Raw genomic sequence first — 25841 nt, 5'->3', positions numbered from 1 at the left:
TTAGGGCACGAAATGCCAATAATAAAAGAATATATTTATACTCTGGTGTTCAACACCTTAAGGATTGAAAAGCACCAAGTGATCTTGCCTTTTTTATCATGGGAAAGAGCAACTGCTGCAAAATAACGCGTTTCATTGTATTATGTGTAGAGTTTCCTCTGGCGCTAAAACCGTCCGCCTAAAGCATATTGCACTCCGCAGTATTAATTTGAACTTGATGCCAAGTTAAGTTGTGGACCCACCTTTTTTTTTTTTTATTATATATTTTATTATTTCCACACTTTGCACATTGCACATTGTACCCTTATACAATTCATATTAATCACATGTAAAAAAAAACCAAAGAAAATAACTCATTCTATTATATATATACAGTACATCTTTTAACTCTTCATTACCATGAAAATCTTAATCTTACTGCGAACCCATATTCTCTTTCCATCTAGATATAGGTTCCCAGATTCTCAATCCTCTCATTTTACCCCTTACCCCTTTCCGAGCATATATAGATTTTTCCAAATTATGAGCCGCTAATAAATTAGCCAACCAGTTTTGCATGACAGGTGGATTTTTATCAAGCCATGCTCTAGCTATAGTCAATCTGTAGACTGCGGCATCCACAAAAATAAATTCTCTCTGTGCAGTTCCCCAATCATGGTCTATCCCCAACAATAACAATGAGGGGGTGAGGGTTATTTGTAAATCCAGTGATCTATTTAAGAAACATTCTATATTTCCAATCAGGGTATACAATTGTGGACAGGTAGCAAAAACATGAACTATATCTGCCTCGAGGAAGTTACACCTCGGGCAGGTAATACCAGTAGTGCCTCCCCATTTAGCTATTCTCGCTGGGGTAAAGTATAAAAAGTACAGAGTTTTGTAGTGCTGGGATTGAAGGGGAGCTGAACACAATACCATACGAGCAAGTTCAAGGGACTCCTGAAATATTTCATTTGGAATGCTCAATTTATCTACCCATTTGTTACAATACTTTTCCATATCATCTACTTTCCCTTTCACCAAACATGCATACAAACTCCTAATTGTACATTCTGCAGAGATTTGCATTTTCTCCATAATTTCGTTTCTTTGGTACCCTGCGGGTCCTCCTTGTTTATTACTCAAAAAGCTCCTAATCTGGAGGTATTTAAAAAATGACCTCCTATCAATATTGTATTTCGCCATAAGGTCTGTAAACTGTACTATCTCTTCCGTGTACCTCAAATCCCCAATCTGTACAATTCCTCGTTCAGCCCAGCTAGCCATTGTACTGTCCGCGAAGATTGCCGCAGGAAATGACCTATTCTTATATAGCCTAGTATATCTATTGAATCTTCCAAGGCCTGTCTTTTTTAAAAAAGCATTCCAAATTGACTGCTGCATTAAGTGTTTTAAATCTGGTCCTTTTGTAATACCCATAATCCGTGCATTTTAAGAAGCAATTTTCTGCTTCCTCTCCTAGAACAGCCGCATACATTTCTGTAGACATGGTTGTCACTTTTTGCTCATTACCACCCCCCCCCTATTAACCCCTGCATATATTGCAGGGCAGCCGCAAAATAATACATTCTAAAGTCAGGTACTCCCCAACCCCCTCTCTCTCTCGGTAAAGCCATAAATCGGTAAGCCCTTCTGGTCTTACCCTGTGCCCAAATGAATCTATTCAAAATAATCTCTAATGAATTGAACCATTTAGTTTTAAAAAAAAAGGGGGATAGCTCTAAATAGATAGAGGAACTTGGGGAGAATTAGCATTTTAATAACATTAGTAGTACCTACCAAGGACAAGTGCAGATTGTTAAGCCTTTCCAAATCAGTTTTAACCTTTGATAATAGGGGGGCAATATTGTTTCCAACCACGTTATCTAAGTCTGATGAGATAGCCACCCCTAAATAAACTGCTGAGGTAACCACCCGTGGGTCATTGCAGCTAGAGTATGCATTCTCTACAATCTGCGTCTTTGATTTGTTAAGACTATATCCAGAAATTTGTCCAAACAACTCCGCTTCGCCTTCGACTTCACTAATTGACAAATGAGGATCTGGAGTAAGTATTGCCACATCATCGGCGTAGGCCAATGATTTGACCACACATCCATTCACCCTCACTGGAGGGATCAGTGGGTTACCTTCGAGCCTATGAAGCAGTGGTTCTAAATAAAGTGCAAACAACAGTGGGGATGAAGGGCACCCTTGTCTCGTCCCCCTGCCAATTTTAACATCTGCCGAATACCCTCTGTTAACTCTTATTTTAGCCATAGGCTCCCTATACAGCGCCTGAATAGCCCTGATGAACCCTTCTCCTATCCCAGACCACCTCATAGTTTGCCATAAGTACTCCCAGGAGACCCTATCAAATTCCTTTTCGGCATCTAAAAAAAGCGCTGCCATAGGGTCTCCCAGGTTACCTGCCGCATCGAACATAGTTATTACCGTCCTAATATGCTGCGTTGTCCCTTTACCGGGGATAAATCCATGTTGGGTAGGACTTACCAAGCTCTCAATGATCCCTGACAACCTTGTGGCTAAGATTTTAGACTATACTTTAACATCAGTGTTCATCAGTGTTATCGGTCTATAGGACCCTGTGATTTTTGGATCCTTCCCCTTTTTTAAAATTACGATGATGTCCGCTCCCCCCCATGATTGAGGGACCGACTCTCCCTTTTGCGCCATAGCCATGATGTTAAACATGTCATTTGTCAGTGAGCCTTTAAATACTTTATAGAACTCCACCGGTATCTGGTCCGGCCCTGCCGCTTTACCTGATGGTAGACTATTCAGTGCAGCATTAAACTCATCTATATGTAATGCCATTTCTAATTCTTCTCTTCCCTCTTCAGACAATTTAGGAGAATCAATTTCCCTAAGATATCTTGCTATATCAGTGATTCTTTCTTCCTTCTCAGGAGTGTAGAGAGTAGTGTAGTAATTCCTAAATACTTCACTGACCCGTTCAGTCTCACATACCATATTCCCCTGATGATCCTTAATCTCTTTAATATCTGAAGTAGCCAATATTTGTCTAGTGCGCACGGCCAAAATATGCCCTACCCTCTCACTTAGTTCATATGCATTCTCCTTTTTGGTCAGGTAATTCTTTGCTTCTTTCTCAGCGATACCTTCTATTGCTTCTGATTTTAGAGCTATAATTCTAAATAAGTGTGTTTCTACTGGAAGATTCTGTGTTATAGCCAGGGCTAAGTCTTCTTCCTCCTTTATCAACCTCAGTCTTACTTCTTCTAGTCTTGCCCTTTCTTTCTTCTGTTTTGCTAGAACAAAACTTATAGTCTCTCCCCTTATCCCAGCCTTAAAAGCATCCCACACAACCCCTGGTGAAGCAGTTTCTCTATTAATTTCCCAATAAAATTTTATCCATTTCTCCATATGTCCTCTATATGCGGAATCTGTTAGTAAAGCTCTTTCAAAAGTCCATTGTGTTCTAATATTTTGTACCTGCCCCATTTTCAAGGTTAGTATTAGTGGACTATGATCTGACACTATCCGGGGCTGCTTCTCGATTTGCATTCCCTGAAGTAATGTTCTAGAAATTAAGAAATAATCCAACCTAACCAAAGTCCTATGTGGGGCAGAAAAGAATGTGCTGCCATCTGCATGCGGGTGTAACTTAACCCAAGGGTCTATCAGAGAGTTGTGTGACACCAGATCTGCCAAAGCCTTATATACTTTCTTCTTCCTCCCGCCATACTTCCCTCCAGCCTGCAAAAAGGAGGTATCTGGTACATGAATATTTAAGTCCCCGCAGCATACAATAGGCTCTGGCCATTGAGCTAGTTCAATATCTAAATATTGCAAGACATCTGGATCATCCTCAGTAGAGCCATAAACTGTAACCAACGTAAAGGTCTCCAATTTGAAGCAAATTTCAAGAATAACCCACCTCCCCCATAGATCCTCTTTCTTTCTTCTTACTACTATCTCCCTATTTCTACCCAAGACTGCTACCCCCCTTGTTTTTGTCCCCTGTTTAGTGTTTGCTAATAATCTAAACCCAAGTTGTTCCAATAGGTATCCTCTTGTACCTTCAATGTGTGTCTCTTGTAGACATACCAAGTCCAATTTCAAAGATTTTAACAAGGCTGTCACCCTCATTCTCTTAGTAACACAATTGAGTCCGCAGATATTAATAGAAGCGATCTTACATGTCATCGTAATACCACAGTTTCCTTATATGAAGACCTGTTATTTTTGTGTACCATATACTTCTAAACTTATACAATGTGCAACTGTGCTGAATCAAATAGTGAATACCAAACGTTTGTGCATTCCCCCCCCCCGCCACCCCACCCCTCAGCTCCCTCCCCTCCCTCCACCACCCTCCCCCCTTTACGGGCAAATAGGTCAAAAATGACCTATATGTGGCCGCTTTTAAATTGCGTCAGTCGCTTCCCCCTCAGCCTGTTTAATCACAAGCCGAATCCATGAATCATCCTTTCTCGTCATGCAATACTATACAATTGTACACACCCGCCTGATATATCATTTCCAACAACTTAACCCCCCTTCCTGTTTTTCAACTCTTCAATAAACTGCTGCGCTTTAATTTCTGAGTTAAACATTCTTATTTTCCCTTTTGTTACCACTTTCAATTTAGCAGGGAAGAGGAGGTATGCTTCTGACCCTAATGCCTGTAATGGTGCAATCAGCTGCCTAAGCCTCCACCTTCTCTCTACCGTCACATGGCAGAAATCAGGCCTAGCGAAGAACGAAGTACCTTCAAATGTCCTCTTACTATCGGGTCTGGCTTTGGCGATAATTTCCTCCCTCAGCAAGAAATTCCCCACATTTACTAAAATTGCTCTGGGAAAGGAGCCCTGACCATCTTTTCTTGCTCCCTGCTTCAGTATGAAGGGATATCTATGCGCCCGTTGGACCTCCTTGTCCCACTGCCAATCTGACTCTGGAAAAGCCCCTTTCAACATATTCACCACGAAGCGCCTTGTGTCCTGCCCTTCAATCCCTTCTGCCACACCCAAAAGTCTAATGTTATTTCTTCTCTGGCGATTCTCAAAATCTTCCAGCTTCCATTGGAAATCGTCCGAAAGTTTTTCTTGATCCGTCTTAAATGTCTTGAAATCTCCCATATCGTCTTCCAGCTTGCCTGTTCGTTCTTCTGCTTCCGTTACTCTTTCAGCTAATTCATCATATAATTTATTCATTTTCCTCATTGTATTCTGGATTTTTTTTAGCGTCCTGCCTTGCCCTCCGACTTTCCGTTCTGGCCTCCGCTTGCATCTGCTTAAGAGTGTTAAATAGAAGCTCTACGGGAATCTGTTACGATGTGCCGCCAGGGGGGATTTCAGGATTATTATCATCCAATTCCTGGTATGATTGTGAAGTCGCTGAGTAGTCCCATAGTAGTTTCTTCTGGGTCTCCTCAACCCCCTCTGTCAGCTGCGTGGATAGTTTCAAAGATTTCTTTTTCAGAGTGGTATCTTTATCTATACTGGAGTCGGAGCCAGAGCCTGAACACTCCTCTGCACTCCCAGCACTTGTCTGTTCTAGTTCTGATTCCTCATTTAAGGAATAAAAACAGTCACCCTCAGCAGAGCCGCCTTCAGCTTTTTCGATTCCCTCGCACGCTCCGTCTTTGCTTGCAAGGCTAAGGGTGCTCCCCCATGTTTTGGAAGACTCCCCCATTGCTAAATTCATCTCCTTTTCCACTAATATTAGAGCCCCCAGCATGTCTGTGTTGCCAAACTCAAATACGGCCTGCCCTAGGCTCTCACCAGTTTTAGATCTTTTTCCAACCCCAGGATCAGTGACATTACCTTCTGGGCGCAGCGTCTGATCTCCTCGCTCTGCTTGCTCTGGTTGCGCTGACAGATCCAGCGTGTGAGTGTCCTCGGTTGAATCACGCTCCAGTTTGCTGCCTGTATCGAGCTTGCGGCGTTGCCTAGCAACCTCCCCTTCGGCGTCGTTGGCGTCCTCAAGGACGCTCTCCCGAACACCCGGTTTTCCGCCGCCTTTACCGGGTCCATTGGTGCCGCTGATGCCGATGCTGCCACTATCCCGTCTGCCTCTGACGCTTACTGTATCCTCCACATGTTGAGAGGGTGGTCTCGGTGAAAAGGCCTCCGTGACGGTAGGTTGCCGCAACATTGTCTCCTTGCTCTTCTGCTTCTCTTCGTTTCTGCCCGTTATGCTGGGGATTGCCGATCGATGTGCTGCTGTACTTGCTTGTACCTCAGGGGCTGGTTTAACTTTTTGCTCTGTTTTCTTTTTCCCTCCGATAGTGATTCCTGCTTTAGGGATGGCACCGGGATTGCGTGTAGGTTTACTCATGTCCTCCGTATTCGCAGCTACTCCTCCCGGCGTCTTTTTTCCTTCTCTTTTTCTTGCTTTTCTTGTTTTGACGTTCTTGCTGGCATTTTAGTCTCTTGTGCCTGCTGCGCCAGTAGTTTCCTTTTAAGCCCAAACCCAATCACACTCATCAGGCTCCTAGCACCTTTCTTAAGCCAGGCAATAACTCGGCAGTAGTTTTGAATATGATTCAGAGCAGACCTTGGATACAACACTCCGGGTAGCTTGGGATCACCGTATACTGTCCATTCAGGTGCCATTCAGGGAAATTCAGGATGTCCGTGGATTTCAGCATCTCAAATCATGCTTCTAAGTCCTTAAGGCTGGAGAGGGGAAAGAGTGCGACTGCTCACAGCAACCCATCGTCGGCCATCTTGCCTCCCTGATCAAGTTGTGGACCCACCTGGTGAAACCAGGTTGTTGAAATGTAGGTGACACCGTTTTCTTTTACTTACGGTTGGTTTGTCTCACTTGGATCTAGTTTTTTTTGTCTTGGTTCTAATCATCCCTATACTGCAGTGCTGTTTAGTTCTTGACCTTCTATGCCTCTACTTGGAAGACACCGTTCGCCTTGATCTTGCGATGGTGGTTTTCTGAACCTTTTAAGCTTCTTTCTCCCCTCTATAATCTTCCTCAGGAGACACCTGCTGATTTCATGCATATCTGTATTACCGTCAAGTGCTTGGCTACAGGAAGGGGTAGATCAGGCAGGCCAAAAGTGAAACACAGGAGTGACTGCTACTTCTAGCCCTTGACGAAGTCTCATTACACATGCCCATGAAGAAGAACCAAGTCTAGGTCCAAAAGTAGCCGTCATGTTAAGCACAGTGTCACCCTTTACACTCCCTCTATTAATAACTTTTACTTTGTGCTATATGAGTTTACAAAAACCATTTGAATTTTAGGCTCCAATCTGCTATTTGTTAGAATATCACTAATGTTGCTGTAGTGTTACATAATGTATGAGGTACTCACTGGCAATTAAATTAATCCTTTCCCATGAATATTTGATATTGCATTTGTTGAGTCAATCACTTGCTAGATATCTCTTCTCTCTCTTGCCATCAACTCAGGGCTAAATAGCTACCTACCGTTTTGCTTGCCTCAAATATAGAACCAGATTTGGAGCAAACTTTGCCTACCTTATGCCCTGAATTAGCTGTTTACTGTTGCAACGCAGCCTTCTTCACTATCTGAGAAAACAAACTGCATACCTTAGAAGGTGAGAGAAACACAAGATTCAAATCCAGTAATGTGCTACCAAGCTCCAAGTACATGGAGCTAACTCTCTGAGTATTTAAAACTCAACCCAAATCTTGTAGCACTTTCCAATCATTTAAAATCACACCTTTTGGGCAGGCGTGACCAGCAGGGGATGGAGTAGGCATGTGGTCGGGCACTCTGCTCCTTCCCCTACATCTCAGTCTCATAGAGTCGCCAGCCGCTTCCACTGGGGAGACCTTGATGTTGGGAGTATTCTGGGGTACTGCAGAGAACAGTGAAACCCTGTGGCATGCAGAGAAAAATTCCCAGAATTGAGGAGGCCGGGACCAGTGATAGAATGGCAGCCTTCTTGAAACCAGGTGGCATCCAATAGAGAGGAGGGCCGTTGGGCTAGACCGGTGAGTTCTGAGACAGAGCTAACTCATGAGGTGGGTTACTCTGAGTGACCTGCCAGAAGCCCCTGGACACACACTGCAGCAGCTTTTCTAGATGTGGGTCCCCTCTGGCCTGGAGGGATGAGGAGATGCAGCATGGAAGAGGCCCAGTGGGACACAGATTGACCGAGCCGAAGATCCCATAGTGGCAGAAGCAGTGACTGGCTTGTGCTCCCTGAAGCAGGGTCCCAGGAAAATTCAGCAGGAGCAGTAGGCCGTGGCGCAGGCCTGGTGGAGACTTTCCAAAGACCCAAGAAGCAGGAGAAGCATGCAGAAGATGCCCAGTTGGCCCAGAGGGGCAGGTTAGTTTGCATGAAGCCTGGCAGACTGACAATCTTGGAACCTATGCTTCATAAGCCGGGCCACAATGCTGATCAAAGGAACAACCATGACAACTCAACACACTGTAGGCTAATAGTGACAGAACCAGATAGCAAAATGGGCCCGGGAGTGAACTAAGTTAGATCCGGCAGCCCCATCATTTGTGCGCAGAGAAGTGGGCATAACGTAGCAATAGGCGAACAACCATGGATTGACCACAATGATTGGCATCCTAGACACAGCCTATAGTAGGAGAGATCACTCAAACAGGCTGCAACAGATGCCTTAACTGTAGAGAGGGAGGGCACCAAATTCTTTCCCAATTCTGTACCTTTAGGAGGAGGAACCCCCACAGATCTATACTGGACTGCTGTTAGGACCTGGCATGATCAACGCATAGCAGGGTACAGCATGTGACCATCACGACAGAGAGCTAGCTGAAAAGATAAGTGGGATCGAACACCTTATACATAGCTCTGACCTCCCCTGACAACATGGCAGAAAATAAAAGTCACAAAGACGCCTCCATCAAAGAAAAGTTTGTGAACAGGAACCCTAAACAAGAAAGGCTGAATAGGCTGCCGCGTCCACCCCAAAGGGGCAGATAGGCAAAGCCCCGGAGTCGCCATCCCCCAGGAGTTCCTGTAACAGTTCCTTAAGGAGATAAAAGAGAAAGTGAGCACTATCCAGAGTGACCTTAAAAGATACTTCAGGGACAGTCAGCAGGATATAACAGATTTGGGTACCAGAGTCAACGATGTTGGACATAACTTGGATGAAAGATCAAAAGAGATCCACCATGCAAGCACCAGGATATGAGACCTAGATGACATATATATGGTGACTCACCCCCCTGGAACGAGGACCTTGAGAATCGATCCAGGCATAAAACATGAGAATTCAATGTTCTGAGTCACTCAAAAGATCTGCCCATACGTTCCCAGAATGAAACCAGAAGGTCAGCCCAGAAAAGCTCTAACAGATCCCGGGTGGGACGACCCTCAGGGGTTGTACGTCTCTACTGGGGGGTGTTCTGAAGGGGGCTCCTTCCCCCCCTCTTCTCTGGTATACTGGACTGCTTGTGCCGCCCCATCAGACTGTGTGTGCATGCTTGGAGGTCTGACGTGGGTGCCTGGCTCTACTAGAGTCGCTCCATAGTGGCGGACTTCACTTATAGGTACCTGAGGTGGAGTGGAGCTATGGGACACAGGTGTAGAGCAGGTCCCCAACAGCGGTGTGTGCAGCCTGGTGCAGTGATGTGCGGCTCTGAACAAGACCTGCCACAGAGAAAGCCATCTGCAGAGACACAGATGGATCTCAAACTCTGCAAGATACTCACCGATATCGCAGATTCGAGACAGGATCTGCTCACTAGAGTTGATTCAGTGGCAACAGAACTGGGGCTCCTGCAATGGGATCAGCGGAAATTGGCGGACCATGTTACGCAGAAAAAATGCTCAATAACTTAATAGATATGGTGCATATTTTCTCTATCACTTTGAGGCAGCACAGCAACTTTGGCGTGGTGTGGCCTTGTATCAAAACATAGTAAATCTGAGCCTCCATCTCACACAGTCTCCTTCTCTACTTGTCACTGACGTTCACTCACTCACACATGCTTACACATACAGATGTATGCTCACACATACACACACTCTCTGTCTCGCACATAAACACACCATCAACCACAAGCATGCGTGCAACATGCATTTGAAACTATTTTTACGTATCAATGTGCCACCAAAGGTCCAGTTCCAGCTAAGTGTGTGTAGTAAATGGCTCATAGGCGATGTAGTTGAAAAGCAGGTTTATTAGAACAGGTGCTGCGCAGCAGCTCACACAGCCAGCAGATCATCAGTAAAAACAGTTGGTAATTCAAAACACATTCCAAATAGAATTCAGGGGAAGAAGGAAAAGAACCAAGAGTGTAGAGGGTTCTAAAAAGACTAGACAGTAAACCTAACGGAACACTACATTATCCTCTCCTCTACGAAACAAAAGGAGAAAGAGGAAAATGCAGAATAGAACTAAGACAAGGGGAGAGCAAGAGAAAAACAGGGGACGATGGCAAAATCTTGAAACTACGGGAGAGCAAAGACGTTAACGAAACCTAGCAGGAGTGACTCGAGTGCGAGAGCTCCTACGAGGTAGGACAGGGACAGAAGGAGTAGAAGGCAACACAGGAACATCATGAGAAGACTGGAGATGGACAATAGGTTTGCCCACTTTAACGACCCTGGCAGCATTCCACCAATTCTTCATGTTAACTCTCACAGAATTGCCACAAACTTTGTCAATGACAAAAGGTTCAGAAAACTTGGGACTACCCTTGGTGGAGTGAGTAGGCAATTTAATCCGAATTCTTTCACCCACCACGAATGGTTGAGAGATCACTTTCTTCCTGGAGTCAAAAACATTCTTCTGTTTGGACTGGGCATGCAAAACGTTAGACCTGGCAACCTCATCCACATTGTCAATGGAATTCATTTTCACCCAACGTGACATCCACCCAGGACAAACCTTCGAACATGGTTTTCTCCCACGTAGCAATTCGAAAGGGGAAATTTTGGTGGAGGAGTGAGGGGTGGTACGACAGAACCACAACATGGATCTAACTGCGTTGAGCACATGGCAGTGCTGAGCAATAGCCCACTGAATGCAATTGTTGAGCACTCTGTTCATACGCTCAACGAGACCATTCGTCTGAGGGTGATAAAGTGCACTCCTCAGATGATCAATCCCACTCAAACCAACAAAGGAACAAAACTCCTGACTGACAAATTGCGAACCATTGTCACTTACGATGGAGGAAGGAAAACCCTCACGCAAAAACAGGTCTTTCAAGAAATCAATGACATTCTTGGAATTGGCCTAACTTACAAAACGGACCTCTGGCCATTTTGAATAATAGTCGACAGCAACTATCGCAAATCTGGAGGAAGGAGGGAGTAAATAGAACGGACCTACCAGATCAATACCTATTTTTTCCCACGGCCTATCAGGGAAAGGGATAGGTTGAAGGGGAGGAGAACGTGTTTTCAAACACTTCTCTGCACTAGAGCAGACTACACACTCTGCCACAACAGTGTCTATGTCCTGATCCATCTTGGGCCACCAGTAATGTTCTCTAACCCTTCTTTTAGTCAACGTTTTGCCGAGATGACCCTCATGCGCACCCTTAACAATCCTGATCCTAAGGTCACTGGGAGGGACCAATCTGTCACCACGCATGAGAAGCCCACCCTCAATAGAGAGCTCATCAGATACTTTGACAAAGGTTTGAAGGGAAACATGAACATTCTTCTCCCTTGGCCAACCCTCTCTGACAAATTTGATCACTTCACTGAGAAGGGCATCACTGGACAAGTGCTCCCTCCACTCTCCTTCACTTATAGAGCGCATATCATCAATGCCAACAAACGCTACAAAACAGTCCTCCTCATCATAATCTTCCTCGTAATCCCTGTCATAGTCTGAATCAACAGGATTCCTTGAAAGGTAATCAGCCCTTGTGTTCTCATTACCAGGTATGTAGCTGACCTCAAAATCGTATTGGAGTAGTTTTGTTGAAAGCCTGGCAATCCTAGGGGAATGCTCTTTGATCCGAACCCCAGTAAGGATGGAAACTAAAGGACTGTGATCGGTCCTCAGGCGGAAGTGCTTACCCCAAATGTACGGATTGAACTTCCTTATTGCCCAACAACAAGCCAGGAGTTCCTTTTCAATGACTGCAAAATTAGACTCAGCTCCACGAAGAACTCTCGAGGCATATCCTAAAGTATGCTCCACACCACCAACTTCCTGAGTAAGAACAGCCCCTAAACCAAACCCACTGGCATCCACAGTGATAGTGCACAACAAATTGGGATTAAAGGGCTTTAAGACTTTTGAACCGGTAAGTTCTTGTTTGATCCAAGAAAAAACTTTTTCACAATTGGCATCCCATAGGAAAGGAATCTCCTTTTTAAGCATGTTGGACAGAGGCTGCACCTTGGAAGCATAATCAGGTATGAACCTAGCGTAAAACTCACAAAGTCCAATGAATGACTTTAAACCACTCTTGTCTTTGGGTGCAGGACTATCGACTATGGCCTTAACCAGACCAGGTCTAGGCTCCACTCCATTCTCAGATAACACATGACCAAGATATTCAACCTTTGGTGCTCTAAAAATACATTTTTCTCTCTTTAAGACAACACCAGCATTACCCAGAGCTTTCAAAACCTCCCTCAGAATTTCATCATGGACATCGCACGTTTTACCATGAATGAGCACATCGTCCTGGAAAACTACAACCCCACTGATGTCTTTCAAAATATTAGTCATAATCCTTTGAAAGACGGCTGCCGCAGAGGCTAACCCAAAGGGCATATGGCAGTATTGAAAGGAACCTACAGGGGACACAAAGGCAGTGAAATGTCTGGAAGCAGGATCAAGGACCACCTGGTGGTACGCAGATGCCAAATCCAATTTGCTGAACCACTTGGAACCATCAATAAGGGACAACATGTCAGGGATTTTAGGAAGAGGGAAAGAATCGACCCAGATATTCTTATTTAGACTGCGTAAGTCGACACAGACACGAAGTTCCCCATTCTTTTTCTTAGCGACCACTAGAGGAGAAAGCCATAGGGAGGATTCAATGGGTTCAATTATCCCCCTACTTCAAAGGTCAAAAAGTTCTGACTCGAGCTGATCTCGCACACTGAATGGGACGTTCCTCAGTTTGTGTTTAATAGGGATGGCATTGTCCTTGACACGAATGGTGTGCATGAATCCTTTCACTTCTCCCAACTTATTACTAAAAACAGAAGGAAAATCTTTGGCTAAAGTGCAGATAAAATCATCGTTCTGGATGGAGGGCACATTACTTGCAGAGGAAGGGTCATCAGTCTGAACGACTGCAATGGAGATGGGATCTTTGGTACCGGGACGGAGAACCATCTTAAACAAACCTTGGTGGAACCAACCAAGGATGTTCAAGCCTTTAATTGAGACATACACTTTGCCAAAAATGTTCCTGCCTCTGAACTCAATAGAATCTTCAAAATATCCCAAAAGTTCAATCTTCCTACCCTCATAATTTAGAGGAAGCCTGTCAGGGGGAAAAAGTTTGCGATCACCCCAAACCTCTTCGAAAAGTTCCTGGGTCAGCATGGTTATCCTGGCCCCGGAATCTACTAATAAGCAAACAATCTTATCTCCGATACCAAAATCGGAGTAAGGGTCTACACACTCTGACTCAGGATCATCAATACTGACAACAGCAACCATGTCCCTCAGATCATCCTGTATGCTAGTATCGTCTTGAGGGGAATCAGAAACATAAGCAACAGGAGTGGGAGTATAGTTACTGTTCCACTGTTTGCTGATCTGAGGAAAGGAAGAATTCCTTCTTACTCCTTGACACACTTTTGCAAAATGGCCCATCCTGCCACAGAGTCTACACGTGACACTCCTGGCTGGGCAAGGACGACCAGACTTTGAATGGGGAAAATTCCCACATTTAAAACACACATTGGTTTGTTTGAAGAATTTGTTGTCAGTGCGAGCAAAAGCATTCGTCTTATTATCAATAACTTTAACAGAGCTAACCACAGTTTCATCTTTAGTAATAGATGAGGAAGATCTACCATCTAATTCCTTAACAGAGAGTTTGGAGAATTCAATACTTTTTGCTACACGCACAGTTTCTTCGAGAGAAGGGTTACCTAGTGAAAGCAACTTTTGTTGAATGTTCTTATCTAAACATTTGCAAATGTACTGATCTCTAATCATTTGGTCTCTAAAATTTTCAAACTCACACTCCGCACTCAATATTCTGAGTGTAGAGATAAAATCTTCCACCTTTTCCCCTTGCTTCTGTTCACATTTGTAAAATTTATGTCTGACAACAACCAAACTAGGTTTAATATCAAAGCGTAGCTCAAGGAGTTTAACAGTTTGATTATAGTCATCCAAATCTTCTTCGCCAGGAGCAAGTACCAGGGGAGGTAAATGTTTAAAAATTGAACGGCCCTCAAATCCAAGACTGTTTAACTGAAGATACTTCTTCCTTTCTGCCCTGTATCTGGATGCCCCAATGGCCCCTAAATAAGTGGTGAACGCGTCAAACCACTTTTTCCAAACAATAGGAGGGTCACCAGGAAGGTCAAGGAACGGTGGTGGGGGAGAAACAGCTTGCAAACTCATGTTCGTAGAGATAGTTTAAAATTTGGCCCCACTAGTGCTGGAGGGAAATACTGTCAAAGAAATGCACGTAGTTCAAGGAAAAAAAAATTTTGTTGGTAAAAACAAGCAGGAGAATCAAAGAAAAACAGCTATATCGCCTTTACATGTTGAGGACTTGGTGTCATTCGTTTTGTGACTTCTGAGATAACGAGTAGCTCCACACAAAACGACTCTGTTAAAGGTGACTTGCCGCCACTCACCTCGCGATTCTGAAACGATGATAACCCCGTGGGTAGCTCCACTCAAGGAGACTGTGTTATTGCACGTGATAAGTAGCGCGTTCAAAACTTTTCTTTTACCTTCTGCACGTTAGCAGTGAAACAAATAAAGTATCGTTGAATTGAAAAAAATGATCCGCAAAATGGCGTTCGTGCAGCGCTTCACCGTCAGTATGCTGCGTTCCAGTGACGTTTCCCAAGGCGGAAGTGTCTACAGGCACGCTGGTTGCGTTGCCAAGTGATGCGTAGGCACAATGGTTGGGCGTTATCCAATACGCCAATTTCGTAGGTCAGATGCGTATGGAGCGCAATTGACGTAGGCGAGCAGGCCGATGCTCGCAACGAAGGGAAACTGCTGCTGCTTCCAGTAAGTAGTTAAAATTTTACAGTACCTTTCTGCTTTAAATCCTTCGGCGAGGATTTGAAGAACGGCGGGGTTTTTTACCAGTTCTCAAGGTACTTGACGTCTTCTCGTCTTGATGTAGCGGGTTGGCCGAATCTTACTTCATGAATGCACGCGTGGATAGCAGACACCTGTTCAACGATCGTCGCCACGTTTTTTGTAGTAAATGGCTCACAGGCGATGTAGTTGAAAAGCAGGTTTATTAGAACAGGTGCTGCGCAGCAGCTCACACAGCCAGCAGATCATCAGTAAAAACAGTTGGTAATTCAAAACACATTCCAAATAAAATTCAGGGGAAGAAGGAAAAGAACCAAGAGTGTAGAGGGTTCTAAAAAGACTAGACAGTACACTACAGTGTGCTCACTGCCTGAGTTGATGTCAGCTTGTATTCATGAAAGTCGAGACAAACTATTTTATGCTGAGGTTGATATCATTGATAGCACTGCATGTGATTGGCCGCATTCTTAGCAAATAGTTGTATCAAGGTGCCACTACCATTTTTGTGATCCAGACTCTAGCATGGCATATCGCTCTGTTTGTAGTATGAGCAATCAAAGGTTGTCGGCTGCCACATTGTCTAACCCCCTGTTGAGGAGAACACCCAGGATTCCCATGGCAGGAGGTGGGGAAAAGATAGAATGGTCAATTGAGTTGTTTTCTGATGCCATGGGCGGTTAAGGCCTCAGGCTGTTTTAGAAAGGACAATAGTGTGCTGAGGAATGGCTGGAAGCTTGTGGGATGGGGAGCGGCGGGAGGCATAATTGCTTTCCTTGAATTTTTTCCTTTGTTGGTGATGGTATGTTTGTGGAGCCAACACTTTGCGAACAAAACAGTTCTGTTCAATGTTGAAAACATGTTGGTGGTGAACATGGTTAACCGCCAGTCAGCAAGGGAATCCAAGGTATTGCAGTTGTTGAGAGTGTTTGTTTAGGAGTGTTTGCGTGTGAATATTATTTACAGGGCGTACCACATTCTGGGAGTTTACAATGAGATTCTTGCTTTCAGTAGTCAAGGTTCTGTGGGTTGGCCACAGGGGCAGACAGAGTGAAGACTGCAATGCCAGATCACATGTGGGTGGTAGGCGAGAGCCTGTGATCCAGCTTAGGCATAAGGGCTGGCGTGGGATGAGTTTCAGCAGGCGGGGGCAGTGCGATGAGGATGGAGGTCAAGCTTGTTGGGATGACGTGGTAAACTTTATCATGTCTCTGATTGAAAAGGGCTTGTCGGCTGTCACAATCGCCAATAAGTTGGGGTTGTGTGGCATTTTTCAGGAAGCGGTGGTGGAGCTACGAGCCATTGCAGGGGAGATGGGGAAGCACAGCCTGGAAAGGTGGCCAAGGGAGAGAGGTAGTGGGAGAGGTTTTCAGTTCCCATCACACTCCATGTTTTGAAACACGTAGTTGCTGCACTTCCGAGGGTTTGGTTGTTTTTTGGGGCATTCTGGGTTATAGAGGTCATGGGGCCAACGCACAAGGGTATTCAGTGGTACGATGTCAGATTGCTTGGAGGGCTGTTCAGGTGTGGATTCCAAACCCTAAGACGGATCAGTCAAGGAGGGGAATGTGTGCGTCATTACGAGCGTATCCTGATGCGTCAGTGTGCCCCTGTGCTTGGTGTGTGTCTTTGAACAAGCAAGGCGGACGAGGTGGGGAAGAGTTTCAGCATGCAAATGGGGCATGTATTACGGCCCCAAAGGTACTGGGGTTTTTAGGAAAGATGTTGAGCTTGTTGGGCTATGAATGGTGGGATTGTGGAACGCATACTTTTTTATTTGGAATGGCAACTGAGGGCAGGGTTTAGACAGCGGTGGAGATTGTTTTCAGCGCTATCTGCATCGAGAATGGGTTTTGCAAGATCAATAACCTGAGTCTGTTTTCTCATAGGTTGCATTGCAGGCCCACAATGAGGCCATATTGAGGTTTGGATCTGTGGGCACTCTTTGTGAAGTGGGCAGCGAGGCATGCCAAGTCCAGGCGAGGAGGAAGACAGCTGGGACTGCCTGATATAGTAGTGCAGTTAAGATGATTTTTCAAAGGAGGCATGTGATGGCACGAACTGTTGCTGAAATTGAATGTATTGATAAAAGGTCTCCCTTGTGCACCCAGGAGAAAATGACATAATGCAGTTGAAGGGACTGGCACTAGTAAAAGTTGTCAAGCTTCCTGCTTTTGCTGGAGATCCAGGCAGCCTGGTCAGGCACATTGAAGGTGTTTACCGAGTTTATCCAAAGGAGAGTATGGGGGGGACAACAAACTGTGGGCCATAGACAGGGCGCTGTATTCCTGGAGCACGACGATATCAAGCATGAGGCGGTTTAATTTTTTTGAGATGATGGGGTCAATTTATCCATTTATGGGGTGGAATTGAATTTGATGCAAGCCAGGAATGTGTTAGCGGTAATTATGCATTTGCCAGTGGGGATGTAGTTGGTTCCTTGGTGGGGGACAGAAAAACTCTGGGGAAGTTCAGTGTCACTTTCCTGCAAGAAATTAAAAGTGTATTAAAGAAACATAGCTCTTGTTGAGACCCAGTTGAACTTTGGGGTGGAGGGGGATTTAGGAATGGAATGAGAGGACAACAATGGGGTATGCAGATGGATGCAGGGATTTCTGAGTGATGAGTGTGTGACTATATTTTGGGTATTATGGTTTGTGAAGGGTTGCTTAGGGGAGGGAGGAGGATTTTTTGTTAATCAAATGTATAATGAGGCCCATGTTTATGATTAGTATCTATACTGTAGAGGCAGGTTTTGGGTATTGCCATTATGTGCGCCTGTTTCATTAAAGTGGCCTTTTACCCACTATCATGTAGTCAGTCGTTCTTGGATTAAAGGGGCACCGCCAGCACCAGAAGCTCAATTCTCCTTTGCATTGCAACAGAGGACAAAGAAGAGACCCGAGTCCACGACTACAGGATCTGCTGAAAACAAAGGCACAGTACTCTGCACCTTTGGCAACCACCTTGCACCAGCAGGACTGCAACTCATCCGGGTTGACTCCCCCAAACAGAGGGACCCCTCCGAGGGACCACAAAGTAGATGGCCCAGTATATTGTGGGAAATGTGGTCCAGACCTCCAGCAAGTTTTAGATGGATACCATTTTCCACACACCTCCGGAAGTTGAAACAATTTCTCACAGACCTTACTGATGCCAAAGCTTGTTGGTGGCCAGTCCAGCGACCATTTCCTTTACTTGATGGTGCAAAACAAGTGAACCAGCTCCCCGCAGCTCTCATTTCAGCACCAGAGCAACTCTGCATCCAACCCCTATGAGCCAGGTAAAATTCAACTGACTGTCGTGACCTGGTCCTGAGTTCCACATCACCATAATCCACCCCCACCCCCCCCCCCCCCCGGTGGGTCCCAGGCACAACGACCTGCAAGTGACCAATTGACGCTAGTGCTTTTTATCATTTTCTGCAATGTTGAATTGTACTGGTTTATTTTTCCTTCTAAAATCCATAACTCCGGTTATACTTATCCGATTGGCTTCATTATGGTGTCTAAAATTATATAAAACCCGCCTTTAATTTTTTTATTTGGATTTCTTTCGATTTGTGTCAATTACTTATTGTCCATGTTGGTCCTCTGAAATGCTTAACACATGTTCCTCTAGTAAAACCTGACGCTTTGTGCCACACTACCAGGACTAAGCTAGAAATGTATTAGTGTGAATCCAAAGGACCTATTTTGGGGCCTTGTGAGAGTGTTACATAGTAAAGCTTCACCAGCCTTACTGCATAATACTCCACTTTCTTACATACATCTACAAAGTAGAAAGGGACAGAAGTTATTTGGTCAGTATAGCTGACAGGCAACTGATGTACTATGTTTACGACTGGGTGGATCGTTGCTAAGGACAGTTGGCCTGCCGGATGAGAAGTATGTGGTAAATAGATAAGTACATTTTCTGAGACTTTCTACCCTATGTATTATCAGTGGATATAAAAGGACAGGGGCTGACAGTCCTTCAAGGTGACCTAATGATTATTGTTAGACCTGGCATCTTTTGGTGTGGTTCTCCTTGTCTTTTTGCTTCTAACCTCCTGTTTAGGGCTCGGCCTACGTCCCACGAAGTGGGCGTGGCTTAAGAGTCCTTTTCTGAGGACTTCGAAAATCTAACCTACCGAATTCCAGAAAGCTCGTGATTTTTGCTAGTTATTTTTGGCAGCTGCATGGCAATTGGGCCTCGAATGCCTGTGTTTTTAAAAGGCAGCACGCAATAGGCCATAGGCATTAGAGTTGCTCCGCCTAGTGCATATTCCGTGCGGAGACGCGGACGAGAAGGGCATATTTCTTCAATTATCGCGGCTGTCAGGGGCCGCGGTAATTGAAGACAGATGCTGGGTTTTTTTTCTTCCTTGAGGCTATTGAAACACTTCGACTGCTATTACGCATGGCAACCACCAGATGGCATTCGTCCCGTATCATAGTCCACCGGCTGCTCACTGCAAATTGTCCACAGCCTGTAGCAGAAACTGGATGATATTTCCCATGACATTCCTAAATGTGGCGGGGCACGCACCGAGCAGAGAAATTCTGTGTCCTCGTTGATTTTTTACATCGAGTTTGAAACATGTCATGTGTCAGCCTAAAAATCGTAAAGGCACAAACGCTCGCCCTCTCAGTCAGATTGTGTCAAAGGTGTGAACCTATTTTGAACAATGACAATTTCAATGCATCTTACGCTACGAACCCAGCCAGTTGCCTCGATCCGTTCTGCTTTCATTTTACATTTCCTTAGGTCTTTTATGCATTGTGCTGTAATTAGGCGTGGGGATATGTTTGTCCAAGCAGCAGATACCTTATTAGTGATTTCTTTAATAAAAGCACAGCCCTTTTGTACGGTGTTGTCCAGCTTTAGTTCTGCGCCGCCTTTACATGCCGCCGTCTCATACATTAGAAGCTGTGATCCCACGCTTTGTGCCTAAGATGCCACCCTCACCTGTAAATAAGATCAATCTTTTTAAGGGCCTGTGCACAGACCCAGTACTTATCACAAGTCCATCCTCTGTGCTGCGCAGGCGCAGAAGGGGCTATGTGTGTGTTTCTTTTTCTCGTTTTATTTTTGTCTGTATTCTGTTTGGGAAGGTAAGCTACGCGAGGCGACTGTAGGCAGCTTCCAGTGCACGGCTGCCATGAATTATTTTATCGTTAATGTGTCCGATTGACGCCCGCCCCGGTTCTCTTACACTATATATTATTCAGAGCCACTGAGACAGGACTAGAGTGTGATTAATGATTGTGATAAGTGAAAAGGTGTGGGGGATAACAGTTGATGTTTTTCGCTATTCTAACGGCTTTAATCACCTGTCATGGCCCCTTTTCCACAGTCCGCTAAAGTGTTTACCCCACAGGCGTGTCTGTTCTGAGTTTTTTAGTTTACAGATTTTCCAAACTGGAAGTTGTGGGACAGTCCTTTTCGGACTAATCCGAAATGGCTGGTCCCCCTTGAAAGGGTGAATGGAGAGATCGACGGATGATAATCTGGGTCCGATTTTGTCCAATAATCCCTTATATGATTGTTATTGTGAAATATGCGTCGAGAAGTAGCCATAACACATGGTTAATCGATTACTGCGGTGGTGAATTAAATTGTATTCCTCTGGTGGCCAGTGGCAGATGGCTTCGGTTTTTAGGGCTAGGGCCTACGTCACACTGCGCAGTGTAGGCGGAGCCTAAGAGTCCTTGTGTGAGACTGTGAGTGCAGAGTGAGTGCCAGAGTGACTGTGAGTGCAGAGTGAGTGCCAGAGTGACTGTGAGTGCAGAGTGAGTGCGTGCAGAGTGAGTGCGAGAGTGACTGTTAGTGCAGAGTGAGTGCAGAGTGAGTGCCAGAGTGACTGTGAGTGCAGAGTGAGTGCGAGAGTGGCTGTGAGTGCAGAGTGAGTGCAGAGTGACTGTGAGTACAGAGTGAGTGCGAGAGTGACTGCGAGTGCGAGAGTGACTGTGAGTGCGAGAGTGACTGTGAGTGCAGAGTGAGTGCAGAGTGAGTGCGAGAGTGACTGTGAGTGGGAGAGTGACTGTGAGTGGGAGAGTGACTGTGAGTGCAGAGTGAGTGCTAAGTGCAGAGTGATTGCACAGTGACAGTGAGTGCACAGTGACAGTGAGTGCAGAGTGAGTGCCAGAGTGACTGTGAGTGCAGAGTGAGTGCAGAGTGAGTGCAGAGTGAGTGCAGCATGACAGTGAGTGCAAGAGTGACTGTTAGTGCAGAGTGAGTGCAGAGTGAGTGCCAGAGTGACTGGGAGTGCAGAGTGAGCGCGAGAGTGACTGTGAGTGCAGAGTGACTGCAAAGTGACTGTGAGTGCAGAGTGAGTGCGAGAGTGACTGTGAGTGCGAGAGTGACTGTGAGTGCAGAGTGAGTGCCAGAGTGACTGTGAGTGCAGAGTGAGTGCAGAGTGACTGCAGAGTGATAGTGATTGCTGAGTGACAGTGACTGTAGTGTATGAGTGTGCAGGGTGAACACATGGATAAAACACATTGCCATTTACAATGCCATTACCTCTAACTCAAAAAAATCCGAGACCTATTGCATTTCTAATGCTTGTTTTGACTGTGTGCTGGACTTCCTTTTTGCTGTTTTTAGGACTCTGGGCACTTTACCACTGCTGAACAGTGCTAAAGTGCATGTGCTCCATGTCTAAAATGTAATAGCCTTTGGGTTCTCCATGATTGGCATATTTGGTTTACTAATAAGTTCCTAGTACAATGCAATGTGTATTCCTAGGGCCTGTAAATCAAATGCTACTAACCTGCAGTACAGATTGTGCCACCCACCTGAATAGTCCTTCAAACATGTCTCATCCCTGCTACTGCAGGTCCTGTGTGTGCAGTTTCAAACTGCCATGTTGATCTGGCAAGTTCCCGTACTTCACAGAAAATGTGGTTGTGATGCACTCAAAGACACAATCTTACTCACAATATAATAATCAAAATTCACCATACTTAAACAGACTTTGCGTGCAATGCCTGGAGAGGGCTCCACCCAGGCCCAGAACAAATGAATGTGAAAAAACTAGAACAGATGTCCTAGAGACAGCATGCACAGCAACGCACTAAGGCTTCCAAGTACTCAAAATAATCAAACATAAATCAGAGTCCAAACTGCAGTAAATCACTTGTGTCCCAAATAAGCAGTTTCACAAGACCCAATGCATTTCGGGTATAGTACCCTTCCTTATGTTGCAGGTGGGTTGCACCTAAAGATTGTAAAATGTTGATTCTTTTGGAATATAAAACAAGTTGTTCTCTTTATTTGTAGTTACCCCGATGAAGGGTACTATACCCGTAATGCATTCGGTCTTGTGAGAGGCTACTGTGAACACACAGTTTTGGAAAAATACATCATCATGATAAGATTTATAAGTGTGCTGTCAACATTTGTGAAAGATATTGACTTCTACGATCAGCAAATTAATAACGTTGCTAGTTTAGAACACAAGTGATTTACTACAGTTTGGACTCTGATTTATTTTTGAATATTTTGAGTACTTGGAAGCCTTAGGGCGTTGCTGTGCATGCTGTCTTCAGGACATCTGTTTGAGTTTTTTATGTTAAGTTCCCTTACTTGCTAGGCCCAAATCTTCCCTTTTATGACATGTGAGGTACCCCTAAGGCAGGCCCTAGGCAGCCCCATGGGTAGGGTGCAATGTATTTAAAAGGTAGGACATGTGCTGGTAGTAAAAAATTGCTAAATTATTTTACACTGCAGCAAGGCCTATCTCTCCTATAGTCTAGCATTGGAGCTGCTCATACCACTTTAAAAGTGGAACTTCTAATTGGGAGCAGATAGAAAAGTGGAGTAGTGTCTTTGGACTCACAATTTAAAATCCCATCTTTTAGTGAAGTTAATTTTTAATTGTCGGTGTGAAAAAACCACTTTAAGAAAGTTGCCATTTTCTTACTTCAACCGTTCAGTACCTCTACCTGTCCCTAGAATACAGTCTGGGTGAAATGACAGCCAGGGATGAAATTCACCCCAAAAATTCATGTGTGTTTTTTATTGTACATTTTGAGTGATAAAGCTCTGTCCTATTGGTATACATTGTGCGAATGCTTGTTTTAGGGTTAACAAAAAGGAACATATGGAATGTGTGATAAAAGATCTGTTCCCCACACTACCCAGCCTCTCTGTCGCTTAATACTATCCTAAATTCAAAAGAGTACCATTTTTGAAGACAGCGTTTTTTTAATCTAATCTTTTAATGGATGGGGTGGATTTTTAAAGAGAAATAAGAAGCTGTTTACAACTCTTACTTAAAATGAATAGATTTGTGTTCCTATAGCTAGTGAGACCCTCTTTAAGAGTTGTGTACGTTTCATTTTTTTTTTACGTTTTCCACTTCCTTTCCTCAGTAGTTGCATCGGCCTGCATGAATGGTCACACACTCCAAAATCAAATGTATTGTGAGATTATATACCATTTTTGTTTACAAAAAATCTAGTTTATGTCTCTTATAAATTACTACATTAAAAGGAAATTAAAACATTGTAAAATGAGTACCAAGAATCAGACAGAATAGATACAACTGTTTAAAAACTCAGTGAACACTGTAATTGAGTATGCCGTTTTCACAGACTGGGAACTCCTTTCATATAAAATACAAACATGGAAAGCAATGTTTTTGGGGACTCGGTGCTCTGATGAATTTGTATCAACAAAAATTAGAACCATTTCCATGTACATATTTAGCCTTCTGCACATGAAAGTGAATGATTCTGAAGCTGTAATTTCCAGCAGCATGTCTCCCAGTGCAGGCACAGCCTGTTGCTGGGTGAACTTCACAGGCAGCTATCAAGCATAGGGATATAGGGGTTGCTGCTGTTATGAAGCTTGACTCGGGTACTAACTAGGATTCTCCTTGGTTAACACCGACCAGCTAGGAGCCAAACAAAATGCAACAGTTTGGTAGTGTACAGCTGTCTGGTTTACAGTGCATGAGAAGTTATCCAAAGTTATTCTCTTTTGGCAGTAGAGCATCCAACGTTTATGGAATATTTCGTGCTTGAAAACAAGTATAAATATATATTTTTTAAACACTCACAAGCACAGAAATATGCCTCATGCAAACTTGATCCAGAGGCTACTTACTCGCAAGGTCCATAATGTAGTGGTATGATTGGCAAGTTGCTAAACAATGCAGTTTGCAGAATTTGCTCTGGAACTTCTTTAATATAAATGTTGACATTACTCTTTGGCTTATTTTTCGCAGCAATATTTCATCCTCTTAATCATCACGGATGGTGTAATCAGCGACATGGATGAGACAAGGCACGCTGTCGTTCAAGCCTCGAAACTGCCAATGTCGATTATTATAATTGGAGTGGGCAATGCAGACTTTGCAGCAATGGAGTTTCTTGATGGAGACAATCGAATACTCAGGTCCTACACAGGAGAAGAAGCAGCACGAGACATTGTGCAGTTTGTACCATTTCGCGAATTCAGGAATGTAAGTGGATTTATTCTGTAATTCTTTTGTAATTTTATTCAACATTTTTGAGTAGCCCCTTTCACAGTTTTGAAAGATGGCCTAGGGACTGACTAAGCACCTACATTTCTGCATTGTATATTTTGGGAGTGAATTGATGTGCTTTTTCTCTGATAATAATATGCCATTGTGTTGTCCCCCTAAAATGCGTTCACCATTTATATGTGACAAAAGACCCAATTTGTGACAGAATTAAATATGAAATCCTATTTACATTTCTTTATGTATTTTGGATGCATAAGATACTTATTTTCAGGCTCTCTTCCGGTGGCCATGAGGCAAACAAAGTTTACTGGGCAAGAACCATGGCGGTCTAGTTCATTTCCCACTGGTGTCCATCCTACTATAGCTCTGCAAACGGGGCCCAGTACATTTTTCTGTACTTGAGTCTCAGGGGGTTGTATGGCAGAGGCACGCAAACCATGTGTGTGTCTACAACGCTACCCGAACAGCGAATACGTCTTAACAACACATTCCTTTACCACTCAATTTTGTGGTAAAGGCATGACTGGTAAAGGGATATGTGTGGTAAACATCACACACCCAGGCCCCCGCCTCCCTGAGCCCTAAAGCAACCAAGAATCCCCCTGCACCCTAAAAACAACCCCACTGCCCCCTGCCCTAAAAAGAACCCCAATACCCCCTGAGCCCTAAAAACAACCCCAACATCCCAGAGCCCTTAAAAAAAGCCAACATCCCTGAGTCCTAAAAACAACCCTGCCCCCTAACTCTAAAAACAGACCCAATCCCATCAAGCCCTAAAAACAACCCGACACCCCCTACCCCAAGCCCTAAAAACAATCCTGACCAGCCCTAAGCCCAAAAAGCAACCCGACCCCTCTCAAGTCCTAAAAACAACCCAAATCCCACTGAGCCCTAAAAACAACCCGACCGCTAAAAACATCCCCTACACCCCACCCCCGAGTCCTTAAAACAACCCGACTCCCCTACCCTTAAAACAACCCAACCTCCGCGACCCATAAAAACACTCCTGAGCCCTGAAAACATCCCCAACCCCCCCAGCCCTGAAAACCTACTCCCACCCGTAAAAACTACCCCCACTCACCCAAAACAACAAAAAAACTTACCAGTCCACGTCTACCAATCCTTCCTCTTCCTGTGCCCGCCCATCCACGCACCTCAACTGCACACTGTCTTACCCACCCATATGCATGGTTAAGGCATATGCGTGGTTAAGG

At 44.5% G+C, this 25841-nt stretch overlaps 1 protein-coding gene across 1 annotated transcript in view; it reads left to right on the top strand.

Annotated features, from left to right (window-relative positions):
• Positions 1-25841, top strand: part of CPNE2 (copine 2) — a 917381-nt gene that overhangs the window by 814476 nt on the left and 77064 nt on the right. Inside the window, exon 15 of the mRNA XM_078671428.1 lies at positions 24367-24603. Within this exon, the coding sequence (XP_078527554.1) occupies positions 24367-24603 (237 nt within the window). The remainder of the gene's footprint in view (positions 1-24366; positions 24604-25841) is intronic.

The sequence above is a fragment of the Lissotriton helveticus genome, chromosome 12 (genome assembly GCF_964261635.1).
Source record: "Lissotriton helveticus chromosome 12, aLisHel1.1, whole genome shotgun sequence".
In the NCBI taxonomy this organism is placed as follows: Eukaryota; Metazoa; Chordata; class Amphibia; order Caudata; family Salamandridae; genus Lissotriton; species Lissotriton helveticus.
Note: the sequence above shows the minus strand (reverse complement) of the source record. Positions and strands in the feature narration are given on the sequence as shown.